General features: G+C 32.8%; 1 protein-coding gene across 17 annotated transcripts in view; it reads left to right on the top strand.

Moving 5' to 3' along the window:
* The window catches only part of LOC107155401 (A disintegrin and metallopeptidase domain 3-like), an 86,603-nt gene that overhangs the window by 32,824 nt on the left and 34,036 nt on the right, over positions 1-19,743 (top strand). For all 17 annotated transcript variants that reach the window (XR_007343696.1, XR_007343699.1, XR_007343697.1 and 14 more), the window contains 3 exons: positions 11,909-11,985; positions 13,263-13,440; positions 18,033-18,095. Coding sequence is in view for 6 of the 17 variants with exons in the window: in XM_048792726.1 (XP_048648683.1) it covers positions 11,909-11,985; positions 13,263-13,440; positions 18,033-18,095 (318 nt within the window). In the remaining 11 variants the exon portion in view is untranslated. The remainder of the gene's footprint in view (positions 1-11,908; positions 11,986-13,262; positions 13,441-18,032; positions 18,096-19,743) is intronic.

Here is a 19,743-nt window from a genome sequence, read left to right on the forward strand (position 1 = left end):
GACTGGAACTCCCCCCCCCCCCCCCAGTACTGGGGATTGAACCCAGAGGTGCTCTAGCACTGTGCTGCATCACCAGCCCATTTTATGTTTTATTTTGAGACACAGTCTTGCCAAGATGCTGAGGCTAGCCTTGAACTTGTGATTCTCCTGCCTCAGGCTCTAGAGTTGCTGGGATTGCAGGCGGGCATTACAACAGCCAGTGCTTTTATCTTATCTAATGTCTCTCTCTCTCTAGTGGATTTTATTTTCACTATTATATCTACTTATTTTGATAGTAATAAAGAAATTTATTTTTATGAATGTTTGCATGATATAGTTTCATCTTCTTATAGTCAGTCCATCCATGTTCTTATGTTGTGAACTATTTCTTTTAAAAATTATTCTGGCATTCACTGTTTGGGTATATGTGTGTTTAGACTATCCCTTAAGTAATTATTGGTATATTAGGATATTAACTCAAAATATTCTTATTTGTCTGTGTTTTATTCTTTTATTTCTTCCTTTGTTTCTCTCTTTATGTTGTCGTCTGAGATATATGAATATTTTTAGGTTTTCATCCTAATTTTTTGGTAATGTTTTAAAACTAACTTGTTAATTATGATTAATTTCCTTAGTGTTTGCTCTTAGTATTATAAAATACATATATAATTACTTATAATATCATTCTATCATGAACTTTTGAGTGAACTATTGAAATGCTACTTCAATTTAGTTTCCCAACCCTCTTTACTTTTATTGCTTGTATTCTTGATGATTGACATTCTGACTGGTGAGATGAAATATTAGAGTAGAATTGATCCTGTTATCATTAACCATCACGTGAAATTGTGTTTAATGTTTCCACCATCAAATAGTATATCAGAATCCTTTTTCTTTTATTTTTTAATTTGCTCTAATTAGTTATACATGACAGTAGGCTGCATTTTGACACATTGTACACAAATGGAGCACAACTTCTCCTTCCTCTGGCTGTACATGGTGCAGAGTCACACCCAGAGTGTAATCATACCTGTATATAGGCTAATGATGTCCCTCTCATTCCAGCATTCTTCCTATCCCCACAGCCCCTCCCCTCTTCTCATTCTCCTCTGCACAATTCAAAGTTCCTTCATCTTTCTCTACCCCCCACCCCATTATGGATCTGCATTCACTTTTCAAAATAGACATTCAGCCTTTGTATTTTTGAGTTTGGCTTATTTCCCTTAGCATAGTATTCTCCAACTCCACACATTTACCTACAAATGCCATGATTTTATTTTTTATGGCTGAGTAATATTCCACTGTGTATATGTACCACATTTTCTTTGTCCATTCTTCTGTCAAACAGCATGTGGTTTGGATTCATAGTTTGGCTATTATTAATTGAGCTTCCATAAACACTGATGGGGCTGCATCACTGTAGTACTCTGATTTTTAAGTTCTTTAGGTATAAGCTGAGAAGTGGGATAACTGGGTCAAATGGTGATTCCATTCCAAGTTTTCTGAGGAATCTCCATACAGTTTTCCATAGCAGTTGCACCAATTTGCATTCCCACAGCAATATATGAGTGTGCCTTTTCCCCACATCCTCACCAACCTTTATTATTGCTTGTATTCTTGATGATTGACATTCTGACTGGTGAGATGAAATATTAGAGTAGTTTTTATTTACATTTCTCTTAACTGCTAGAGATAATGAACATATTTTCATATGTTTGTTGATTGACAGTATTTCTTCTGTGAAGTGTCAGCTTCTTACTGCATTTATAGATTGTTATTTTGTTTTTTTAGTGTTAAGTTTTTTTGAGTTCTTTCTACATCCTGGAGATTAGTGCTCTGTCTGAGTGCATGTGGTAAAGGTTTTCTCCCATTCTGTAGGCTCTCTCTTCATGTTATTTATTGTTTCCTTTGCTGAGAAGAAGCTTTTTAGTTTGAATCCCTCCCATTTATAGATTCTTGATTTCACTTCTTGTGCTTTAGGAGTCTTGTTAAGGAAGTCAGTTCCTGAGACAACATGGTGGAAATTTGGGCCTACTTTTTCTTCTGTTAGGTGCAGGGTCTCTATTCTAGTGCTTAAGTCTTTGATCCACTTTAAGTTGACTTTTGTGCAGGGTGAGAGATAAGGTTTAATTTCATTTTTTTAACATATGGATATTTAGTTTTCCCAGCACCATTTGTTGAAGAGGCTATCTTTTCTCCAATGTATGTTTTTCTCACCTTTGTCTAGTATGAGATAACTGTATTTATATGGGTTTGTCTCTGTGTCTTCTGTTCTGTACCATTGGTTAACGTATTTGTTTTGGTGCCAAAACCATGCCAATTTTTGTTACTATTGCTCTGTAGTATAGTTTAAGGTCTGGTACTGTGATGCCTTCTGTTTCATTCTTCTTGATAAGGATTGCTTTGGCTATTCCTGGCCTCTTATTTTCCAAATGAATTTTATGATTTTTTTTTCTAGTTCTATGAAAAACGTCATTGGAATTTTAATAGGAATTGCATTAAATCTATATAATACTTTCGGTAGTATGGCCATTTTGACAATGTTAATTTGGCCTATCCAAGAGCATTGTAGATCTTTCCACCTTCTAAGGTCTTCCTCAGTTTCTTTCTTTAGTATTCTGTAGTTTTCATTGCCGAGTTCTTATACTTCTTTCATTAGATTGATTCTCAAGTATTTTATTATTTTTAGGCTATTGTAAATAAGGTAGTTCTCCCAAATTCTCTTGCAGTGGATTTATCACTGATGTATAGAAATGCATTTGATTTATGTGTATTGATTTTATATCCTGCTACTTTTTTTTATCTTCTCACTATAGAATCATGTTATTGGCAAATAGTTGGCCTGGGGTTTAGCATAGATTTGCTTTTACAATGTTGAGGTATGGTAAAACCTACTATTCCTAGGTTTTCTAATGTTTTGATCATGAAGGTGTGCTGTATTTTGTCAAATGCTTTTTCTGCATTTATTAAGATGATGATATGTTTCTTGTCTATTGATGTGATGAATTACACTTATTGATTTCCCCATGTTGAGCCAACCTTGCATCCCTGGGATGAACCATATTTGATTTTGGTGCACTATCTTCTTATTGTATGTGATTTGCTGATATTTTATTGATAAATTTTGCATTTATGTACATCAGGGATATAGGTCTGAAGTTTTCTTTCATTTATGGTCTTTGTCTCATTTTGGTATCAGGGTGATACTAGCCACATAGAATGAGTTTGGAAGGGTTCCCTCGTTTTGTATTTCATGGAATAATTTGAGGAGTATTGGTGTTAATTCTTCTTTGAAGATCTTGTAGAATTTGGCTGAGAATTCATCTGGTCTTATGGTTTTCTTGGTTGGTGGGCTTTTGATGGCATCTTCAGTTTCATTGCTTGAAATTGAGCTGTTTAAATTGTGTATGTCCTCCTGACTCATTTTGGGTATATCATGTTTCTAGAAATTTGTTGATGCCTTTGATATTTTGTATCTTATTTGAGTATAAATTTCAAAATAATTTCTAATTATCTTCTGTATTTTAGTAGTGTACATTGTGATATTTCCTTTTTCATCATCAATTTTAGTAGTTTGAGTTTTCTGTCTTCATTAGTGTAGCTAAGGGTTTATCAATTTTATTTGATTTTTCAGAATCAACTTTTTATTTTGTCAATTTTTGATCTTCACTTGTTTCTTTTGTTCAATTTCATTGATGTCAGCTCTAATTTTAATTATTTCCTGTCTTCTATTGCTTTTGGTATTGATTTGTTCTTCTTTTTCAAGATCTTTGAGATGTAATGTTAGGTCATTTATTTGTTGACTTTTTATTATTTTAATGAATGAACTCAAATGCAATGAACTTTCTTCTTAGTACTGCTTTCATAGTGTCCCAGAGATTTTGATATGTTGTGTCATTGTTCTCATTTATTTTTTTATTTCCTCCCTGATTTCTTCTGCTATCCATTCATCATTCAATAGCATGTTATGTAGTCTTCAGGTTTTGGAGTAGCTTCTTTTTAATTTTATTGTTGATTTCTAGTTTCATTCCATTATGATCTAACAGCATGCAGAATAGTATTTCTATTTTTTTTTGTATTTACTAAATGTTGCTTTGTAGCATAACACATGGTATATTTTACAGAAGGATTCATTGCTGTTGAGAAGAGAGGGTATCCACTCAATGATGAATGAAATACTTTATATATGTCTGTTAAGTCTAAATTATTGATTTTATCATTTAGTTCTACAGTTTCTTTGTTTAGTTTTTGTTTGGAAGATCTAGCCAGTGGTGAGAGAGGTGTGTTAAAGTCACCCATATTATTGTGTTGTGGTCTAATTGGTTTTTGAAATTAAGAAGAGTTTGTTTGATATACTTGAACGGTCCATTGTTTGGGGCATATATATTTATAGTTGTTATGTCTTGAAGATGTATGATTACCTTAAGCAGTATGAAATTTCCTTTATCCCTTCTGACTAACTTTGGCTTGAAGTCCACTTTGTCTAATTTGAGGATGGAAACCCCTGCTTGTTTACACAGCGCACGCAAGTGGTATGTTTTTTCCCAACCTTTTACCTTCAGTCCGTGGATGTCATTGCCTAGGAGGTGAGTCTTTTAAAGATAGAATATTGTCAATCTGCCAGTTTATTTCTTTTGATTAATGAGTTTAGGCTGTTAATGTTCAGTATTATTATTGAGCTACAATTTATATAAATTACCATTCATTTTGGTTTATTTCTGGTTTTTAACTTAGTTTCTCCCTTGTTTGACTTTTTCTTTAGTGAAGTTCTTCCCTTTGCTGTTTTTCATTTTTTTTTCATTTTCTCCTCATGGAATAGTTTGCTGAGATTATTCTGTATTGCAGGCTTTCTAGTTGTGAATTATTTTAACTTTTTTTAATCAAGGAAGATTTTCATTTCACCTTCAAATCTATATCTTAGTTTTTCTGGATACAAAATTCTTGGTTGGCATTCATTCCTGGAGCTCTTGGCATTGAGGGTCTGGGTTGAGAAACCAGCTAAAATCTGAATTGCTTTTATCCTATATGTAATTTGATTTTTTCTCTCACAGCCTTTAAGATTCTATCCTTATTCTGTATGTTAGTCATTCTTACTATAATGCATCTTGGTGTGGGTCTGCTGTAATTTTTTTTTTTTATATTTGAGGTCCTATATGCCTCTTGTAGTTGATTTTCCATTTCATTCTTTAGATTTGGGAAATTTTATGCTATTATGTCATTGGAAAAGATTATTTATTCCCTTGGTTTGTATCTTTATGCCTTCATGTATTCTGATAAATCTTAAATTTGGTCTTTTCATGTTATCCCATATTTCTTGGAAGTTCTATTCATGGTTTCTTACCATCTTCTCTGTATGATCAACTTTATTTTCAAGAGTATACATTTTGTCTTTATTGCTTGAGGTTCTGTCTTCAAGTGGTCTAGTCTGTTGATGATAAGTTCCATTGAATTTTTAATTTGTTTATTTTCTCCTTCATTTTGTGGATTTCTGTTTGATTTCTTTTTATGATCTATGCCTGACTATTGAAGTGATCTTTCACTTTCTATATTTTCTCTATGATACCATCAGTCTAACTATGTACCTTCTAAAGTCCTTCTCTGACATTTCTTCTACTGCATTATCTATGGATTCTATTGTTGGGACATCTTGGTTTGTTAGAGGTGCTTTATTCCCTTGGTTTTTTTTTTTTCATTTTCTTTATATGTCTTCCCATCTAGAAGTATGGATCAGAGGCAGCACAGTTTCTACCCTGTAGTCTAATAGTGTCCCCGAGGCTTCTAACACCTCACCATTAGGGAGGAGACCAATATAACAGCACCGACTGCAAACAATATACAACCTTCAACCAATTCTCCTATTAAGGTGTTTACAGTTTTGTCACAATAAACAGAAATGATGTGTTCAATTATTGTCCTCAATATAACAGTAAGTTTGCTAAAAGGGTTTACTGTTTCAAATGATGGACAAAGAGGGAACAGAAGTTGCAATGGATATGACATTTATGAAGGAGAAGAAGAGAAGATAGAGGTAAAAATTTATAGTAAGAGCATAGGAGGAATTAATAGAGGTTAGCTGTTAGCATGAGAAAAGTGAGAGAGAATCCAGGGAGACAGATAAGTGAGAGAACAAGTGTATACAGATTTAGAAACAAAGGTAAAAATATAAGGATACACAACAAAGTATAATATTCAATTCAAACATCTCATTCATCAACAAATTGATGCATAAAAAATATTTGTATTCAAAGACAGTAGAGATGTGAGAACAGGGGTGGGGAGAGAGAGAAAAAAAGAGAGAATAGAGAGAAATTCTCAATGGAAAATTGAACAATTGCTTTTGTTGGCTTTCAAAAATTTTCTCAGCTGCCAATAGGTGGGGAATCTGAAGTTTTATGGTAGCTTCAGTCTGGTGGGTGCCAGACCTCTTCTAGTCTTCCTACCCACTGTAGATGCCCCCTTATGTCATCCCTGCCCACTTCAGGATTCACTAAATGTCTCCACTAAGTTGGAGAGAACCCGTTTTTCTCCCCAGTTTCTCCAACCTGTGCTTCCCCCCACACTTAGGGAACTGCCTCCAGTCTCTGGCTTTCCACAGGCTTTCTAGGCCTAGACTGGCCCACACAGACCCAGGTGCAATTTGATGGATTTGAACCTCAGATTCCCCAGGGTCTGCCCTGGTGGAGATGGTGGCAGTGGCAGCAGCAAACCTGCAGGCCCCCTTGGCTCTGGACTCCCAGGCCCTCACTGGTGTCCCAAAATGGTCATGGCCATGTATAACCAAACCTGCAGTATTTCCTCTGCTTGAATCCTGAGTCATGGAGCTATAAGAAATGCAAACTTGTGGGCTGGGGATATAGTTCATTTCTTTTTTGAACCTTCTTCCATTGCCATACATGTGAGCTTTGGGGGGACACCACATCTAAACCATGACAATCACATATTCTTTACCCATTTGTATGTTGATAGGCACCTGGAATGATTTGATAACTGGATACTGTGAATTGTATTACTATAAACATTGATATGTTTGTATCACTCTGTATGTTGATTTTAGTTCTTGTGGATAAGGAGTGGAATTAAGAAGCAGTGGAATACCTGGGCCATATGGAGGGTCCATTCCTAGTTTTTGAGGAGCTCCATACTGTTTCCAAGTGGTTATACTAATTTGCTTCCCTAACGATATATAAGTGTATCTTTGCCCAAATCCTTATCAGAATTTATTATTTGTATCTTTAATCACTGTCATTCTAACTGGTGTGAGATGAAATCTCAGTGCAGTTTTCATTTACATTTCCCTGATTGACAGATATGTCGAATATATTTTCTTATATTCATTTGTAATTTGTATTTCTTCTTTTGAGAAGTGTTTATTGAGTTCACTTTCCCATTTGTTCATTGGATTTTTTTGTTGTTAAATTTTGGGGTTCCTTATATATTCTAGATATTAATCCCCTGTCAAAGGCGTAGCTGTCAGAGATTTTCTCCCATTCTCTAGGCTCTCTCTTCACACTCTTGTTTTCTATGTTGTGTAGAAGCTTTTCAATTTGATGTTTTCTCACTTATTAATTCTTGGTTTGATTTCTTGAACTTTAGGAGGTCTTCTTAAAGAAGTCAGTGCTTGTGCAAATATGTTGGAGTGTTGACCCTATATTTTCTTCTCACAGTTGAAAATTTTCTGGTCTAATTCCTAGTTCTTTGTTCACTTTGAATTTACTTTTGTCCAGGGTGAGAGATAATGATCTAGTTTCATTCTCTTAGATATAGACATTCAGTTTTCCCAGCACCATTTGTTTAAAAGCTTGTCTTTTCTCCAGCATATACTTTTCTCACCTTTGTTAAGTCTCAGATTACTGTATCTATGTGGATTTGCCCTGTGACTTTTATTCTATTTACTGGTCTTTAGGTCTGTTTTAATGGCAATACCATGCTTTCTTGTTACTGTAGATTAGTAGTATAATTGGAGATCAAGTATTATGATGCCTCCTGCATCAGTCTTCTTGTTCAGTATTCTTTTAGCTATTCTAGGTATTTTTGTTCTTCCTTATAAATTTTTCATTATGTTTCTCCATCAATGAAGAATATCACAGTCATTGTGATGGGAATTGCATTGGATCTGTTTAATATTTTTGGTAATATGGCCATTTTGACAATATTAATTCTTCCTGTTCAAAGTATGGTTGGTCTATTGATCTTCTAAGATCTTCAATTTCTTTCTTGAGTGTTCTACAGTTTTTTATTGTAGAGGTTTTCATCTCCATGTTAGATATACCCCTAATATTTTTTAAGGCTATTGTGAATGGGATAGTTTCCCCGATTTATTTCTCAACTGATTGGAGTATAAGAAAGCTGTTATGTATGTAGGTTCCATATCCTGCTACATTGCTAAATTTGTTTATCAGCTCTAGAAGTCTTCGGGTGGAGTTTTCTAGTATTCTACATATAGAATTCAGTCATCAACAAACAGAGGTAATTTGACTTACTTTTCTATTTGTATCCCTTTAATTTTTTCTCTTTTCTGTTTCTTCTGGCTAGAGATTAAAGAATTATATCAAATAGGAGTGATGAGAATGGACATGCTTCTTCCTGATTTGGGGGGAAATGCTTTCACTTTTTTTCCACTCAGTATGATGCTGGGTTGGGTTTCTCGTATATACTCTTTATGATGTTGATGTGAGTTCTTTCTAAGTCTAGTTTCTCCTGCATTTTGACAAAAATAGGTGCTGGAATTTACGAAATACTTTTCTGAATCTATTGAGATGATCATGTGATTCTTGATCATGGTATATTATCTTCTTACTCTGTTCTTGAATATGGTTTCTTAATATTTTATTAAGGATTTTTGAGTATATTTTCATTTGAAATATTAATCTATAGTTTTCTTTCCTTGATGTGTCTTTGTCTGGTTTAGGTATCAGGGTGATACTGGTTTCATAGAATGAATTTGGAATTTTTATTTCATGGAATAATTTGAAGAAGATTGGCATTATTTCTTCTTTAAGGATCTGGTAGAACTCAGTTGAGAATCTCTGTGGTCCTGGGATTTTCTCTGTTGGATGACTTTCTCTGTTGATTGCTGCTTTAATCACATTGCTTGATATTGTTTTGTGTATATTTTCTATAGTCTCTTGGTTTAATTTAGGTAAGTCATATGTATCTGGAAATTTGTCAATATGTTCTCATTTTTACATTTCTAGTTGTTTGGAGTACTAATTTTCAAATAGTTTCAAATGAACCTTCTGATTTTAGACATGTCTGTAGTGACAGATTTTTCATCCCTAATTTGTTGAATTGGATCTTCTGCTTATGATTTTGTTAATTTGGCTAAAGTTTATCAATCCTGTTTAGCTTTTCTTTGTTGTATTGATAATTTTTATCGTTTTTTTTAATCTCAATTTCATCTGTGAAATTACTTCCTGTCTTCTATTAATATTGGGATAGTTTGTTCTTTTCTTTTTAGGACCTAGAGGTATAACATTAGATTATTATTATTATTATTTTGTATTTTCTAACACTTGATTTGTATTCAAAATGTGGTGTCTTTACAAAGAAAGTGAGTTTGCTTGACAACGGCTGAAAATAGTTTATAGATGTCTGTTAGGTTCATTTTATTAGTAGCATTTTTTTTTTTTAGTTCTGAAGGGTCTTTACTCAGTTTCAGTTTGGATGACCTATATGTTGAGAGAAGTGTATTGAAATCAACCAATATTATTTTATTGGGATCTATTTGAATCTTTCTGTTGACTAGTGTTTGTTTTATATATGTAGGTGCACCATTGTTTTGAGACATAAATATTTACAATCATATATTTTGTTGGATGGTTCTCTTAACCACTATGAAGTTACTTTCCTTGTTTCTTTTACTTAATTTTAATTTGAAGGCTACTTTGTCAGATATGAGAGTAGCTATTTCTGTTTACTTTTGGTCTTTCCTCTCAGTCTGTGGATATCTTTTCCTATAAGAGGACTCTCTTTAAACAACTATGGTTGGGTCTTGTTATATTGAATTAAAACAATCTACGCCTTTTGATTGGAGCACCTAGACCATTTAAATTCGGTATTATTTTACAGTGATGATTCTTATTTCCTGCCATTTTGATTTATTTCTAATATTAAATACAGATTTGATTCTTCTTTGATTGACTCTTCTTCCAGTGCAATTCATCCCTTTGCTTGTTCTCATTTTTATTTTACCTTTCTTCTGGGTGAAATATTTCACTGAGTATGTTTGCTAGTGTTTAGTAGTGTTGGCTTAGTGGTTATGAATTGTTATAATTTATATGAATCATAGTAGGTTTTCCTTTCGTCTTCAGTTTGAAAAGATAGTTTTCCCAGACACAACAATCTTGGTTGGCACCCACTAATTTTAAAGTTTGGTATATATTATTCCAGGTCCTCCTGCTTTTTCATTTATTTCAAGAGAATTTGTAATTGCTCATTGGTGCCATTTTATTATAACTGCCTTCTAATCATTTTTATAGTAGTTCTCATGTGTTATACATCTTAATGTTGGCATCAGTTGATTTCCTTTTCTGATTCTTATTGTGATTTTCTTTATTATTGGTACAATGAGTGATTTTGATTATACCCTTAACATTTACTGAAGAGTACTCCTGATCTTATTTAAACATTCTCTTTTAGAAGGCAGACTTCTAGTTTAATTTTACGTGTAGTGTGGCCGGATATTCCAAGGGCAATGTAGCTTTCTTAGGACTTGCCTGTGCTGAATCTCCTGATTCATCTGAAGTGATTAAACTATAAATTTATATGGTACTTTCCTAGGCCAAATGGTATTGATATGGGAGCATGGGTGATGAATACCTGTGGGATGAATAGCAATTCCTCTGGTTATCAGAGGAATGGGTGTCATTGTACTTCTTTCTATCTCTTCTTATGTCCCTTAGTAAGGAATTCTCCTGTCTGGTTGAACTTTTACTGTATGGTTATTAGAAAATATCTTACAGGGATCCTATCCTTTCTCTTGGAGCATGTTCAGGAATTGGTAAATTTGTAATGCTTTCTATTTCTGGGAAGTGATTTGGGATCTGCTTTCTCTTCTACTCTTTGTGAAGGGAGTTACAGGGGTCTGCTACTATTGCTTAACATGAAGTAGGGTATTATATTCCTGTGTGCAGACAGTCATTTCTAGTGATGTGGGTGGGTCCAGCACTTTGCTGTCATTGTGTGCTAAATAAAAATGGATTAGCTCACCTACGCTCTATTGACTACCTCAGAGAATAGATCTAGCTTGCCACTCTCCATGAGTAGAGGTAAGGGTATTGTGTAAATTAAAACAAACAAACAAACAAAAGTGGCCAGTGATGCCTGGGAGCTAATAATATATAAACAGACTCATAAGAGACCAATGTGATGACCTGAAATTTTCACAGTATTGACTACTATAGGAAAAAAACTGATTTTAGAGATCACTAGAATTTAAAGGAAGGGAAAAAGGAATTCACTAAAGGAATGTTAGGGGAGAGCTGGGAAAAGAATAAGACTGTGAAAGTCAATGGTAGGGAGAGCTTGAAGTAATGATCATCAGTGATTTCTCAAGCAAGATATTAAGAAGAAATCAAAGTGAGGGAATGTCATTTACTATGCTTTTAGGTAGCCCAGAAAAATTAATTGAATGTTTGCAGTTGATATTAGCTGTATTCTGTTAATTATAAGTTATAAAGGATAAGAAAGTTGTTCACAAAATAATTAGAATTATAGCAAGAAATGTTTGAAGTAGGTTGATGATCCTGATGGTTTATAGGCAGAAGACAGTTTAAAGGATCAATTTGCACACCAAGAGTAAGGACACAGAATATCAGATGACTGGTATTATGATGATAGCTAAATCTGAGTGCTTGATGATATCTAGGGAGTAAGAATAAAACTGAGGACTTCATTTAGAAATCAATTATGAATATATCTTCTTTCTTAGGGTGATTGCTTTTATCAAGGAAATGTTGAAGATATTCCACAATCTGCTGTGACACTAGACGTCTGCTCAGGACTCAGGTAATGGCATAATCTGACAGTTGACATTGATTGAGGTCTTTTGTCAACTCTTGATTTTTAGAATAGAGTGAGACAAAGGAATATAGTTTTTGATTGTGTTTCTTTTCATATACTTTGTTTCCTCCTCTTGTGCCTATCCTTTCTCATATTTGTCTTCTTTGTTTTGACATCCTAAGAAAAAGCCCCTTACTAGCATGAAAAATTTTTATGTTTCTCTGCCATATTAGAACCACAATTCACTTTAAATGCTACAACAGAGGGAAGATCTGTATAAAACTGGTTTTGAAACTTAATTCAAGTGGGAGCTATTCTTGATATAAGATTACAGAGAAATGCAAATTAAAACCACTCTAAGATACCATCTCACTCCAATAAGAATGGCAGCCATTATGAAGTCAAACAACAATAAGTGCTGGCGAGGATGTGGGGGAAAAAGTACACTCATACATTGCTGGTGGGACTGCAAATTGGTGCAGCCAATTTGGAAAGCAGTATGGAGATTCCTTGGAAAGCTGGGAATGGAACCACCACTTGACCCAGCTATTCCCCTTCTCGGACTATACCCAAAAGACCTAAAAAGAGCATACTACAGGGACACAACCACATCAATGTTTATAGTAGCACAATTCACAATAGCTAGAATATGGAACCAACCTAGATGCCCTTCAATAGATGAATGGATTAAAAAAATGTGGCATTTATACACAATGGAATATTACTCAGCACTATAAAATAACAAGATTATGGCATTTGCAGGCAAATGGATGGCATTAGAGCAGATTATGCTAAGTGAAGTTAGCCAATCCCTAAAAAACAAATGCCGAATGTCTTCTCTGATATAAGGGGGGTGACTCAAAATGGGATAGGGAGGAAGAGCATGAGAAGAAGACTACCACTAAATAGGGAAGAGAGGTGGGAGGGGAAAAGAGGGAGAAGGGGAGTTGCACGGAAGATGGAAGGAGAACCTCATTGTTATACAGAATACATATATGATGTTGTAATGAGAAAAAGAAAAAAAGTGTGTCACATTAGATTGGATAGAGAGAAAGGATGGGAGAGGAGGGGAGGAGTAGAAGGGATAGGAAGGTCAGCAGAATAGAATAGACAATATGATTGTATGTACATTCCATGTATGTATCTGCTGTCATGTATGACTAAAAAAATAAAAATAAGTTGTATGGTAAAAAAAATGTTTCTTAAGATATCAATGTATATTTTTCAATGGGAAATTTGAACTAATTAAACTTTCATTTCTTTTACTGTATTTGAAAATTTAGGGGATTCTTGCTGTTAGAGAATGTCAGTTATGGAATTGAACCTTTGGAATCTTCAGCTGTGTTTGAACATATGATTTACCAAATAAATAATGATCAAGTTGAATATCCCCTCTTAACAGAAGGTTACTCTAAGCCCCACTATATAGGTCAGCCTTACAGGATTCTTGTGAAAACAGACGTGAGTAACCCTTGTTATTATTATCTTCGTATATGTTATGTTTGTTAAAGTTGTTCACTTTGAAATTTTGAGATTTGATACATTTGGAAAACAAACTTAAAATGATAATTACAATATTAAAAACTTTTATTTTGGGGTCTTTTTCATAAAATGTTTTTGTTTATTCAGATAGTTCTTAGAAAATACAACAGATAAAAACCCCAATGGCATGATTTTTATGCACAAACATATAAGGTTTCTTTTTACTGCATATGTACACTAATAGTATAATGATTTCAAAAGGTATATGTTATTACTATGGAACCATTATCTTTGTCAATTCAAAGTCTTTGTTTAAAAAAGTGTGTTATTTTGATAAAAAGTTTGAAAGTAGGATGGAGACAAGATAATTACTAACAATTGTCTCAAACCTCAATATCAAAAGAGAGCACTGTTAGAATTTGGGCACATTTGTTCTGATTGTTTTCATTTTCTCAATTATGAATGTAGATTTTTGAGTGTATAGACTTTTAAAATAATACAATATTCTAAATTTCTTTGAAATTTTCATCTTGCTAGATGATAATACTTTACTTTATTGAATTGTTCCATTTATTATTTTAAAAATTAATGTGGCTTAACTTATCTATCAATATACTAAAGAAAAAATTAAATGGAAATATACCAAAGCATCATTTTTAGAGCTAAATTATGTTGCTTCATGCCCTGTTATCATTTTGATGTAAATTGTTTTTCTTTTTCTGACGTAATTATATATGTTGAAATTTAAATTTATTCATTGTATAACACTGTATTATTTATTTTTAATACTTTTAAAACTTTTTTAAATTTATTTTTTAGGTGTGGATGGACACAACACAATGCCTTTATTTTTATGTGGTGCTGAGGATCGAACCTGGGTCCTTGCCATGCTAGGCGAGCGCTCTACTGCTGAGCCACAATCCCAGCCCAACACTGTATTATTTTGAAGTCTTATTTTTCTGTTTAATCAATAATTGACTTTTAAAATGTACAAAGTTTTTGAACAATCAAACTTCTTATAGATAATTACATTTAACAATATTATAACAATAACATATTTAAAAAATATTTTTGATGTACATCCTAACTTCTCTCTTTAGAATGATTTTATAACTTACATGTGGTTATCAGTGGAAAATAAATTATTTTCTTTCCACACATTGTCATCAACACTGCTTCACATTAAAGGAAATTCAAACAAAATAACAATAAATGAAGCTTGAATTTAATATATGACATAGTCCATCTCTCTGTTTCCTTACTTTGCTTTTATTTATTTTGGCAAAGGTATTAATAAAAGGACAGGTCAAGAAAATTGACCTTTGAGAAACCCACAGACATTAGAATTAGCATAATTTTTAGTGAAACTGAAAAATGACGCCCAACTTCACGTTGGCCCTTTGGAAACACTCTTTGTGATGTGACACAAAATTGTACACAGTTGAAGGAAATATTCATCACTGAAACTGAGCCTTACACAGAAAGTAAATTGAAAAACTTTGAAGGATTCTATGAATACACTTCTTCAGCAAGAGAAAAACATGAGAATTGGTGTGTTAGGAAAGACAATTTAGAAACTGTTTGCAACCATCCTCCTCCAGTGAACCAGTAATAGAGAGGGACTGGAAGAGTCACAGATAACTTTCACCTCCATCTGCCTGAGTTTGAATTGCAAATCTGACATCACAAGAATGTGGAAAAATCACATAATTATGTAAAAAGTGTTTATATTTTATCATTTATTAAAAATATAATAACAAGAATTAATAATATTAACTAGTAATATGCAATTCTTACAATGTTTAAACAAGTTTAACTGTGGAAATTATTTAGCATAGTATGTGGAGAATAAAAGCAAACAATGAATGTTAATACTATAACTATTACTATTTTCTTACCACATTTTTTGATGTAGTGGAGCACATAATCAAGCAGTTATGAAAAGTTTGGTTAAGCAGTTATGAAAACTTATGAAAAGTTTCAAAGACAAAATGCAGCAATGAATTAAAACAGAAACAAATAGTTCCAAATTTCAGAAACTATTAAGTCCCTGCATAGATGTCATTATAGGAGTAGAGATAACTGGGTATTGGTACATATTTGTGAATTTCATATCTTTCATGGGGAATCTCAATCATTGCTTTTAATTATCAATTGATAGATTTAAGATTTAAATATATATATATATATATATAATTTATATGTGCAAAACTGCTTTATAGGCACAAATAAGTGAATATCTACAAGATAAGATTTTTTTAAAAGAATGGAAAATAACATAAAATCTATTTAGACATGTTCTTACATATGTGAAAGGACATCAATAAACATGGAGTGTAAATTTCTTTCTTATAAATACAGTTGAAAACAGAACCAGCAGTCAAACGAAATATGATAAAGAGCTTTAAAACCTGAACACATCTGTTTATCCCTTCTCCTGCCTTAAATCCCAATAAAAAGGTATCAACATGCAGAGACAAGCAGTGTAGGAGAAGAGTAACAGCCGTAGAACTTGAATAGAAGAGAGAGAACAGCTGATTTAGCCTCTCCCAAACTGATCTTATCCTAGAAATGAAGACAAGCTAGCAAATTCTAAACTAGAGGACAGTTATTTATATTGCAGAAACATACAACAAATTTCTGGGATTGTCTATTTAAATTCATTAGTTAGTGGATATGAAGGTATGTTCAGAGGGAATTTGGGCGAAAATTTAGAAAAGCCATCTTCTCCTAAGCAACTGCATTTTATAGACAGATGGAAAGCAAACTTTTGGGAGTGTTTGAGGTCATGATGCCAGACACAGATGTTCTGCTGTCTCTCACAATTAAGAGGAAAAAAAAACACTGAACCTACCATGGTTAAATTAAATGTGTGGCACATGGGGTAATGGGAACCAGGCTTTGATATTCTTCTAAGGAGTTATATTGGAAAATGATTCTAAGTAAGTAAAGAAAATACCTAGCCATATTGACAGCAGAGCTGTTTTTCTAAATCAAAGACAAAATAAAAAATAAATTACTCTCTGTGAGGACTCCATCCCAAAAAACACTACAAAATCACAGAAGTTAGAATAAGCTATTACTGTTAGATTCTTAATATGGAAGAGACTCCAGTCACAGAATGATAACAGTGTAATATGGAAGACAGAAACATGACAAAAATATAGTTAAATTTTGAAGTAACAAAGAGTATAGAGGATGAGGACAAAAAATTACTATTAGTATCCTTTGAGAGATGTGAGAAAGTATTGATCCACCAAATCACAATCAGGAATTATTAAAAATAAAATTTAGCAGATTCACAAAAGTTATTGGAAACTTAATAAATGAAATAGAACCAAAGATCATTGGTTAATGGATTTTTCACAATGTTGCTAAGGATTTTCAAAGGCTAATCAATTCTTAAGAAATGGTGAGAAGAGAGTATTGGATGTCCATACAGAATGACATTGAGTTCTGAACTTTATACAAAAATTGAATTCACTGTAGACTTAATGGCCAAAGCTAAATGAAATTTTTAGTAGGAAATTCAGTAGAAACCAAGTTAATGAACTGCAAATGTGTGAAAAGAGATATTCAACACTATCAAGCACCTGAGAAATTCACATCAAACCTCAAAGAGATATTAATACAGAACAGCAGGATTGGATAAAATGAGGAAGATAAAGTACCAAACCTAGAGAAGGATGTAGAACAATTGGGACTATATAAATTCTTAGTGAGAAAGCATAATGATCAACTTACTTTGGAAAGTCACTTGTCTCTTTCATACAACTTTACATACCCACAATTACTGTATAAGTAATCCAAGTAACCATCATCAGTCTTGTGTCTAAATGAATTGTGATATACCTTTAAAATGACAACAAATCTGTTGAACTACTAATAATGCCAAGGATGAAAGGAATGCTGACTGTCACAAGCCTGATTAAAAAGATTACATACCAAATGAGGCCACTTACATAAATTCTGGAATAGATTATTCTAACCTGTGGTGTGAGAAAGCTATTTACATGGAAGAACATGATGGAAAGATTCTTTCTCTTAATTATGGCAATGGTTATGTGAGTGGATAACATTAGTTATATATCATAACTGTATCCATAAATGGATGTATTTTATTGATTGAAAACCTTAATAAAGTTAATAAAGTCAAAGTACAAAGAACAAGAAAATACAGATCACGTTTAGACAAGTGCTGATGGAAATTTATTTTGAAGATGGTGATGTGGGAGTGTTCTGCAAGGCACATGGGAATGCTTTGAGAGGAAGAAAACATAGATTGCCATCTCATTTCAGTGATTTTTTTTGAAGATTCTAATTGGCAAGAATATAAAGTGGAATGCTGTTGACTTGTTTCTAAGATCTTTATTTGGATTCTTACCTTTTAAATGATCATCCATACTCTTAATTTCATATAACACATCTATATCCATGTATCTAATGTGTTTTGTATCTAATATGTTTCTGTGAATGTACAGAATACACATATATACATGTCTATAGCATATGCTAATTACATGTAAGAATTTTTAAAATGTTTTATTTCACTCTTGTCCTCTATTTCACAGAAAACTTCAGAGATAACATTGAAAACAACACTGAAAGTACAAATCATAATAGATAAAGCAATGGTAGGTATTATTGATATATTTTATTAGATTTTGCTTTGTATTGGAATTCAGGGGAATATGAATAAGAAACTTTTGATTTTTTACAATAGGGATATATTTTATTCTGTTCAAAATATGTGCTTCAGCACATATTTTAGGGCATAAAGAAACATTGTACATTGCCTTCACACTGACATAAAGAGACCAGGTTTTATGTGTTGTCCTTCAAATCAGTATAGAATTATAGAAATAATGTAGCACTTTGTATGGAAGGGTTCTACTATACTATAGCCTACTGAGTTATAATTAGCTGTGGATTCTTCTAGGTGCACTCCAATATTTTATGAAATTCTTTCCTAAATCTCTTTCCATATAAGCTATTTGATTAAATGCTAAATTGGAGAAACTTTTTTAAAATAAAACTTTCTTAAAATATTACTTTGTTTAATAATTGGTTCTTTCTCAGAACTTCTATTTTAATTAAGTTTCTAATTGTTGTTTAAAGAAATTTCATGTTTCTACTCTTACTCATAATTTCCAAAGTTTTCATTCCTTCTAATAGGTGTGCATGACTGATATTTCTTTTTTTTTTAAAGAGAGAGAGAGAGAGAGAGAGAGAGAGAGAGAGAGAGAGAGAGAGAATTTTAATATTTATTTTTTAGTTATCGGCGGACACAACATCTTTGTCTGTATGTGGTGCTGAGGATCGAACCCGGGCCGCACGCATGCCAGGCGAACGCGCTACCGCTTGAGCCACATCCCCAGCCCAACTGATATTTCTTTTAGCCTCCTGAATTCTCTCCATTGTTTGTTCTTGTGAAATTATGTTACTTTCATCCTTTTTAAACTTTTTATCTGGAAATAATTTCAAGCTTTCAGGAAATTTGTAGGGATATGAACATTATATAGAACACCATTATTCTCTTTGTTCCCATTGTTAATATTTAATGCCATGATCACTAGTGCTCTCTCCACTTGATTTTAAAGTGTAAGTTGTAAAGCATATCATGAAGCATAACTCTGAAGTACTTTATTGGGTGCTTACTTTGCGTTTGAAGAGCATTGTGTCATATAATCACAACAGTGTTATTCCTTTCAATTAAAGTAGCATTGCTAAAATGCTTTGTGAAGTCCACTGTAATTTAATGTCATCGAATTAAGATAATACTATCTAAGAATGCTCTGAATTTGGTGTCAACATACCTTATATTCAATCAGAGATATGATAAATTGTGGTATAAAGGTATATTAGGAATCGTATTGCAAATAATAATAATAATAGAGCTCATGTATAATAGCATAATTTGGAGTGAACATACTTTATATACAGAGTTACGAAAAATGGTGTTGTGAATGGATAATTATGATTGTAATGCATTCCACTACTGTCATGTATGTAAGAAATAAAAAAAAGTTAAAAAAAATAAACAAGTAAAAAAAAAGTACTTTTTATGTCTTACTATAGGTCAGTTTATATAAGACAGTTATCTATAGCCTTTCATTGTTAACATAAGTTTGTACATAAATACATAAAAAACATACCATATATATTAATAATATTAATATATTATTAATAATTATATGTTATCAATATTACATGTAATACCAATATGTAATAGCCAGTGTTTGCATGAATGTTTCAAGTCTTACATAATTTTACTGTTAATTT

This window comes from Marmota marmota, unplaced genomic scaffold, assembly GCF_001458135.2.
Source record: "Marmota marmota marmota unplaced genomic scaffold, marMar, whole genome shotgun sequence".
NCBI classification, from domain to species: Eukaryota; Metazoa; Chordata; class Mammalia; order Rodentia; family Sciuridae; genus Marmota; species Marmota marmota.